General features: G+C 49.8%; 1 protein-coding gene across 1 annotated transcript; it reads left to right on the top strand.

Moving 5' to 3' along the window:
- Nucleotides 1-1,963: 1,963 nt before the first annotated feature.
- LOC123159216 (cytochrome P450 CYP73A100) lies at nt 1,964-3,934 on the top strand. The gene has a single exon (XM_044577046.1). It carries the CDS (start codon nt 2,044-2,046, stop codon nt 3,640-3,642), a length of 1,599 nt encoding a protein of 532 aa, XP_044432981.1. The 5' UTR covers nt 1,964-2,043; the 3' UTR covers nt 3,643-3,934.
- Nucleotides 3,935-9,233: the final 5,299 nt, after the last annotated feature.

The raw sequence follows: 9,233 nt of genomic DNA on the forward strand, positions 1-9,233 counted from the left end.
GTGAGGTCAATAATGCGGTATCAGATGTTTGCTAAAATACATCGTTGTTTATTGATGATGAACCATTGAAGTTGGTGGTAATGAAGATGAATTCCTCCTCCGACAGAGTACCAGATCAGGACTGAAATCAAAGATCGCCCCGAAATGCGAAGTGTCGATGGCAAAAAGAAATGCACCATAAATTGGGTATGAGTTTTGGGGGTATATAAAACCATCAGGCACCAGAGGCAGCTGATGGGTGCCCTAGGGTCCATAGACGTCGGTAGCATCTGGGTGCCTACACAGTGCGCCTACGCCCCGTGGGCCACCCTAGGTGTTGGACTTTGGTCCTCCGGTGTCGTGAAATTTCCTACCAGGTTTTGTTGGGATTTTCATGGAGCTTTGGTTTTTCTTCTTCTAAAATTCAAAAATAACCAAAAAACGAACTGAATTTATAGGACAATGCATACTTCAAGGATTATAGGCATGAAACATACAAAAAATTTAGATACCTTGAAGACGTATCAACATCATTTGCTCGACCTCGAGCATGAAGATGATAAAAAAGATATTTTTTGTATCTAAATGCTACCTATCATGAACTTGATTAACTGATGCAAACACATTTAGCAAGTCTAAACCAATAATAGAGATGTTTGAAAATGGTTTATATTAAAATATTAAACTACCTCAATGCATATAAAAGAAGTTCTCACATATTCTTTGATAGCCAAATGCATCAAATCAAAATCACCAATGTCAAAGGTTTAGAAAGAATGTCAATATTTATGGGCAACAAAACGATAATCTTCTATAGGTAGTATGTAAAGATGGAAATCACTTCTAGGTTAACCCGAGATACAGGGCGGAATACAATCACTTGTTTCATGTTTGTGCTATTTTAACCAATCAACATGTTATGAAGAATCTCAACATAATTTTAGATCACATGCCCTAATCATTGCCAGGAGAACATAATGAGGAGTTATAAGAAGTCAAAAACAGAAAGCGCTACACTTCTGTATCTAATCATTAGGCCAAGAGAAAGACTTTATAATCGATACTAATGCAAGGAGTAGAGTTTACCATGTAGTTAGGCTGCACATCGAGGTATGAATGAGTGAAAGCTCTTGTATGCTTTTTCGGTAAAGCTCTCGTATGAACTAGTGGGTGCGTCCAATTTACTTGAAAACCTGAAGCTCTTTGAGATGGTTCATCGTTAAAATATGCAAACCAAGTTATATGATATGATGTGCCGACCAAAGTAAACTTAGGCATGTACCCCGGTTTCTATTTTCAGAAGGATGCTAACAACGAACCGAGCAGGGCACCATACGCCACATTTGTTAATGAGAAAGAGGGTGGCTAAAAGAAGAGAAACCATTAGTTATTCATTAAGGTTATTAATTTGATTCAATGACCTGAGTTCCGCGAGGATATATAGCCCGGAGACGACGAACAAAAAATGTGTTCATTTGCCTCGAACTTTAGAGGGGTGAATGAATGACAATGACGTTTCGATTTGCAGAATACATACATTGTGCTAGTAGTCAGTGATTAAGGAAACTGTTTCTGGTCGAGCACGTACGGTTGATTGAAAGAAAGAAAAGGATCTCGCCGGCGCAGCAGCGCCATGCAGCACGGTTGAAGGCCGAGCGTGACCAGGTCCTTCAGAGCGGTCAAACGAATTTGCCCACCAACCAGCGCAGTCTAAATTCTCAATTCTGACCACACAGGAGCGGCGTCGTCTATCTCATGGCAAACCCACGTCTCGCCTCCGCCAAACCCCACTCCCGCCTACCCTGTTTCCCAGGCTGGCACACGGGTTCCGCCCAAAACCATCAACTTTTGCCGCATCCCCTCGTGTGCCTTGGCCTTCCCCGCTCACACATACGATACGACGACCCACCTACCATTGTCAGTCAAACCCACGGCCGGCGCTATATAAGCACGCCATGGAACATGGCACCTTCACAGCAACCAACAACATCATAGCATCCGCACCAGCTCAAACACACATAGTACACTATTGCACGCCAAGCTAGCACCCGCGCAGAGCACAGCATGGCTGTCTCCGCGCGCAGGGTGGCCTTCGCCACGGCAGCCTCCTTGGCCGTGTACTGGCTCCTCAAATCGTTCCTCCATGCACCGCACCCCGCGCTGCTGCCGGCAGCGGCCGCCCTCGTCGCCGTCGCCATCGCCGTTGGAGCGGGAGGCGGCGCCGGCGCCGGCGCTCCTCCCGGGCCCGCGGCCGTGCCGGTGTTCGGCAACTGGCTGCAGGTGGGCAACGACCTCAACCACCGCTTCCTGGCGCGGCTGTCGGCGCGGTACGGCCCCGTGTTCCGGCTGCGGCTGGGCGTGCGCAACCTGGTGGTGGTGTCGGACCCGCGGCTGGCCACGGAGGTGCTCCACACGCAGGGCGTGGAGTTCGGCTCCCGCCCGCGGAACGTCGTCTTCGACATCTTCACGGCCAACGGCGCCGACATGGTCTTCACCGAGTACGGCGACCACTGGCGCCGCATGCGCCGCGTCATGACGCTGCCCTTCTTCACAGCGCGCGTGGTGCAGCAGTACCGCTCCATGTGGGAGGCCGAGATGGACGACGTGGTGTCCGACCTGCGCGGCGACTCCGCCGCCCTCGGCGCCGGCGTCGTGGTGCGCCGCAGGCTGCAGCTCATGCTCTACAACATCATGTACCGCATGATGTTCGACGCCCGCTTCGAGTCCGTGGACGACCCCATGTTCGTGGAGGCCACCAAGTTCAACTCGGAGCGCAGCCGCCTCGCGCAGAGCTTCGACTACAACTATGGCGACTTCATCCCCATCCTCAGGCCCTTCCTGCGTGGCTACCTCAACAAATGCAGGGACCTGCAGACCAGGAGGCTGGCCTTCTTCAACGCCAACTACGTGGAGAAGAGAAGGAAGGTGATGGAGACTCCTGGAGAAGACAAGAACAAGCTCCGATGCGCGATCGACCACATCCTCGCAGCAGAGAAGAGCGGCGAGATCACGCCGGAGAACGTCATCTACATCGTCGAGAACATCAACGTCGCGGCCATCGAGACGACGCTATGGTCCATCGAGTGGGCGCTGGCCGAGGTGGTGAACCACCCGGACGTGCAGCGCAAGGTCCGCGGCGAGATCAGGGACGTGCTCGGCGACGACGAGCCCATCACCGAGTCCAGCATCAGCAAGCTGCCGTACCTGCAGGCCGTGATCAAGGAGACGCTGCGGCTGCACTCCCCGATCCCGCTCCTCGTCCCCCACATGAACCTGGAGGAGGCCAGCCTCGGCGGCTACACCATTCCCAAGGGCTCCAAGGTCGTCGTCAACGCCTGGTGGCTGGCCAACAACCCGGAGCTATGGGAGAAGCCGGAGGAGTTCTGCCCGGAGAGGTTCTTGGGCGAGGAGAGCAACGTGGACGCCACGGTCGGCGGCAAGGTGGACTTCCGGTTCCTCCCGTTCGGCGTGGGGCGGCGCAGCTGCCCCGGTATCATCCTGGCGCTGCCCATCCTGGCGCTCATCGTGGGGAAGCTGGTGAGGAGCTTCGAGATGGTGCCCCCGCCAGGCGTGGACAAGCTCGACGTGAGCGAGAAAGGCGGGCAGTTCAGCCTGCACATTGCCAACCATTCCGTCGTCGCCTTCCACCCCATCTCAGCATGAGCAATTACTTCTTCAACCCAAAAGCCTGATCCACATGCACAATTACTCTTCGGATTACAAATACAGTACTACTAGATTACAGGAAAGTATGTCAGTTGATTTAAGGGGTTTACATTTTTTCTTTTAAAAAAGGAGGATCACGCGTGGCCTCTGCGTAAGGGGTTTACATAATGCTTTTCAGCTTTAAGAAATGAGTTTACATAACGCTTTTCAGCTTTAAGAAATGTACAGGGTGTATTTTGCAAATCGAAATGTTTTTCTGGGGTGCAAATCGAAATGCTATTGCCATTCATTCCACAATGTGAAGTATGGTGCTCCGCTCGGTTCGTTCTTAGAGCAACTCTAGCAGACCCCGCATCCCGCCGGCCCGCAAAACGCGTTTACAGTTCGCGCAAAATCGCTTTTACGGGCTGGCTCGGACTGGCACAGATGCAGACCCCCCAAATGGATTCGTAAAAATGTATATTCGTGGCCAGCCTCCAGTCCGGCCGCTGTCGTCCCTTCCTCCAGCCGGCCACGTCGGCCGCGCCCCGTCGCCCGCAGGCCATGCCCCGTCGCCCGTCGGCCGCGTCCCGTCGGCCGTGCCCCGCCCCTGCCGGCCGCACCCCATCACCGCGCCGGTCGCGCCCAGCCTCGACGGCCACGCCCCGTCGCCTCCGTCGTCCGCGCACAGCTTTCCGGCCACGCCCCATCGCCTCCGTCGTCCGCGCCTTGCTCTATTGCCAGCCGAGTCGTGCCCCTTTGCCTATCACGCCGTAGGATTCCGGGGGCCAAGCTGAGGTCATGGGAGGCCATGGCGATGTCGAGCTCGTCCAATTCGAACCGGTGGCGATCGATTGCGGCGTCTAGCGGCCTTTTCCGGTGTGCGGTGATGAATTTCGGCGAGTTTAGGGCGGATTCCGGCAAACTCCGCGGCGGCGTGTTTGCTTCGACGAGGTTTGACCGGTATACCGGGGCCCCTATATTCGGCCCTCCAACCTCCAAAGATAAGGGTTCCGAGTGTGAATTTGCAGTGGCCCTTAAAATTTTTACGGGTTGAACTACTTTTATGGTTTCTGTTCTGGACACTTTTTTCGCCCAAAACTGTAAAATGCAAAAAAATTGCGGGTTTGACCACTTATGCGGGGTCTGGTAAAGATGCTCTTAGGCCTTGTACAATGGGAGGTGCTTAGAGAGATGCTTAGAAAAATAAACCGGATTTTTCTGAAGCACCGGTGCCTATTTTTACAGGAGAGACGCTTAGTTAAGCGTCTATCCGGTACAAATAAGCACCGGTGCTTAAAAAAAAACCTGGTTTATTTCTCTAAGCACCTCCCCTAAGCATCTCCCATTGTACAAGGCCTTAGCGTCCCTCTAAAACTAGAAACCAAGGCACGCACGTAAGTTTACTCTGGTCGGCACATCTTTTATAAAACTTGATTTGTACTATATTTTAATGTTGAACCTTCGCAAATGAGCTTCGGGTTTTCGCATGGATGCACCCTCACTAGTTCATAAGAGAGCTTTCACTCATTCATAGCTCGATTGCATCCTAACTATCATTGAATATATGAGCAAATTACTATAAGATTTAATTCGAACAAACCATAAATAAATTATAGCTGCTATAGCAAAGATTAAACTAATCATGCGGATCACTACAGTAGATGAACACATCGTATCTAAGCCGCAGACTAGGAATAGGAATTCTAGCACGATCTCAAACAAAGAGGACAAGATCACATACGGTGCGGCGGGAGCAGAACCGTTGGCGCTGATGTTGTCGACCATGTCGTTGAGGAAGAGGTTGCCGAGATCGGCGAAGAAGTCGTCATTGGCAATCGCGTAAGTGCGCTCCCCAAAAACCTGATCGCCCCTCTACCATACAGGATCACGAAACCTTATCGCCCCTCTACCGTACAGGATCACGAGAGGCAGGGTTCTGGAGGCCCGCTGTCCCTGTTCGCGGTGCACGCCGGAAGGAGGGATGGAGAAGACTTGTGTGGTGGCGTAATGGTCTGAAACGGTGCGAAACCATACGATGCGGCGGCGGCTAGGGTAGACATATGCATGTCTATATAATGCGGACCGGGTAGGTCGTGGGAGTAAACCACACGTCCAAATATAGACAACATGCATAGCTTTGTCCTTGGCTCGGCTCATTCCCGAAACCCAACGCGGCGCATCGTGACGAGGCGAGCGAGGAAGAGGAGCGCATGTGTAGGTCTTCTCTTCTTATGCTCATACAAGTGCTAGAAGAACTCACATTATAAAGAGATGCAACTCTCACTCAACTAGCGGGGTGTGACTAAACTTTAGTCCCACTCATACAACTCACAGCCATGCATGAATGGGCCATGAGAATTTAAGGTTTTTAGTTGGGCTTTGGGCCAAAGGCCTGCTAATAAATTCCAACAACTAAGAAGATCTTCCTCTAGGCCCAATGATTAGCTACAATGGCGTAGGACTTTCTGTTTATTTGTACTTCTTATAACTCCTAATTATGTTCTCCTGACAAAGATTAGGGCATGGCATCTAAAATTACACTGAAATTCTTCATAAGTTGTTGATTGGTTAAAATAGTGCAAACATGAAAGAAGTAATTCTATTCGGTCCTATATCTTGGGTTAACCCAGAAGTGATTGCCATCTTTACATACTACATATAGAAATCTATTGGTGTGTTGCTCATAAATATTGACATTCTTTCTAAACCTTTGACAGTGGTGATTTGACTTGATGCATTTGGCTATCAAAGAATATGTGAGAACTTTTGTATGCATTGAGGTAGTTGAATATTTTTAATACCATTCTCAAACATCTATCATATTGATTTAGACTTACTAAAAGTGTTTGCATCAGTTAATCAAGTCCATTATAGGTATCATTTACATACAAAAATTATCTTTGTTATCGTCTTAGTGCTCGGGGACGAGCACGTGATGTTTACACGTCTCCAGTGTATCTACTTTTGTATGTTTCATGCCTATCATCCTTGGTATGTAATGTCCTATAAATTCAGTTCATGTTTTTTTTTAATTTCAGAAGAAGAAAAAAAAGCCAAAGTCCAACACCTGGGGTGGCCCACAGGGCGTAGGTGCACTGTGTAGGCGCCTAGATGCTGCGGGCATCTATGGGCCCTAGCGCACCCATCGGCCTCTAGTGCCTGATGATTTTATATACCCCCAAAACTCATACCCAGTTTATGGTGCATTATTTTTTCCACTGACACTTCGCATTTTGTAGGCAATCTTTGTTTTCACCCCTGATATGGTACTCTGTCGGAGGAGGAATTCATCTTCATTACCACCAGCCCCAGTGGCTCATCATTAATAAACGATGATGCATTTTAAGAAACGTTTGATCCCCGATTATTGACCTCACATCATTGGAGCTTATTGAAGTCAATGACAATCATCATCTTCAAGTTGTTGCATGCAGTGTCCCTCGAAGTGAATAGCATAGCTTGTCCAACCTGTAGATTTTTTCTGACAAGGAACTCCTCCCAGCCCTCCTTGGTGAAGACAATGCAGTCGCCCGCCCGCCCGCCCGCCCGCATAGCCCATAGTTGTTCCATCCTAGTTGCAAGTCGACTCTTGACTTGAAAATGGGTTCGTAGTTTCATAGTTGTCTCGGTTGCAAGTTGACTCTTAACTTGCATTTATATTAACTAGTCTACAATGTATCATGTAAAAAGTTGCAAGTCGACTCTTGACTTGCATTTATATTAACTAGTCTATAATGTATCATGTAGGATGTTTGAGTTGGATAAATATCCCGGCCTTGATGATTTATATGAGAAGAAGCATCGTTCAAGGTCTGTGGAAAGGGGGGAGGTAATTATCTATCTCTATTGGTGGATTCTTGATATTGTCAAAAGTTGAGAGAAGTCTTTTTAGGTTCCTCCGTACTTCGGTTGAGGGGCGACAATCCTAACGAGTCCCTGAAATTTGACCGTCACGACGAGCCTTATTACAAAAGAATGAATCTTCTCCAGTTCGTTGTCGGCTTTAAAGGCACACCGCTATGGATGAACTCCACAACCATTACCGCCCTTAGAGACCGTTGGAGGCCGGAGACACACTCTTTCCACCTGCCCCTTGGCGAGATGACAATCACTTTGGAGGATATTGGGATGATCTCCGGCCTTCCGATCGAGGGCAGGGCTCTTTCCGGGAAGGTGAAGTCTCGGGGGGGGGGGGGTGTTGGAAATATGCCCTAGAGGCAATAATAAAATGGTTATTATTATATTTCCTTGTTTATGATAATTGTTTATTATCCATGCTAGAATTGTATTGATAGGAAACTCAGATACATGTGTGGATACATAGACAACACCATGTCCCTAGTAAGCCTCTAGTTGACTAGCTCGTTGATCAATAGATGGTTACGGTTTCCTAACCATGGACATTGGATGTCGTTCATAACGGGACCACATCATTAGGAGAATGATGTGATGGACAAGACCCAATCCTAAGCCTAGCACAAGATCGTGTAGTTCGTATGCTAAAGCTTTTCTAAATGTCAAGTATCTTTTCCTTAGACCATGAGATTTTGCAACTCCCAGATACCGTAGGAATGCTTTGGGTGTACCAAACGTCACAACGTAACTGGGTGGCTATAAAGGTGCACTATGGGTATCTCCGAAAGTGTCTGTTGGGTTGGCACGAATCGAGACTGGGATTTGTCACTCCGTGTGACGGAGAGGTATCTCTGGGCCCACTCGGTAGGACATCATCATAATGTGCACAATGTGATCAAGGAATTGATCGCGGGATGATGTGTTACAGAACGAGTAAAGAGACTTGCCGGTAACGAGATTGAACAAGGTATCAGGATACCGACGATCGAATCTCGGGCAAGTATCATACCAGTAGACAAAGGGAATTGTATACGGGATTGATTGAATCCTTGACATCGTGGTTCATCCGATGAGATCATCGTGGAACATGTGGGAGCCAACATGGGTATCCAGATCCCGCTGTTGGTTATTGGCCGGAGAGTTGTCTCGGTCATGTCTGCATGGTTCCCGAACCCGTAGGGTCTACACACTTAAGGTTCAATGACGCTAGGATTATAGGGAATAGATATACGTGGTTACCGAATGTTGTTCGGAGTCCCGGATGAGATCTCGGACGTCACGGGGAGTTCCGGAATGGTCCGGAGGTAAAGATTTATATATGGGAAGTCCTGTTTTGGTCACCGGAAAAGTTTCGGATGCTATCGGTAACATACCGGGACCACCGGGAGGGTCCCGGGGGTCCACCAGGTGGGGCCACTGGCCCTAGAGGGCTGCGTGGGCCAAGTGTGGGAGGGGACCAGCCCCAGGTGGGTTGGTGCGCCCCCCACCAGGGCCCAAAGCGAAGAGAGAAGGGAAAGGGGGAAACCCTAGGCTCAGATGGGCCTAAGGCCCACCTAGTGGTGCGCCCCCCTCTCTCCCCCTTGGCCGCCCCCTAGATGGGATCTAGGGCTGGCCGCCACCCCTAGGGGTGGAAACCTAGATGGGGGTGCAGCCCCTCCCTTCCCCCTATATATAGTGGGGGTTTGGGGCTCCCATACACATGAGAACGTCTCCCTCTTGGCGCAACCCTACCCCTCTCCCTCCTCGTCTCT

This window comes from Triticum aestivum, chromosome 7B, assembly GCF_018294505.1.
Source record: "Triticum aestivum cultivar Chinese Spring chromosome 7B, IWGSC CS RefSeq v2.1, whole genome shotgun sequence".
In the NCBI taxonomy this organism is placed as follows: Eukaryota; Viridiplantae; Streptophyta; class Magnoliopsida; order Poales; family Poaceae; genus Triticum; species Triticum aestivum.

Excerpts from the sequence above, each read along its gene's own strand:
- LOC123159216 (XM_044577046.1), top strand. The coding sequence starts at position 2,044 with ATGGCTGTCTCCGCGCGCAGGGTGGCCTTCGCCACGGCAGCCTCCTTG.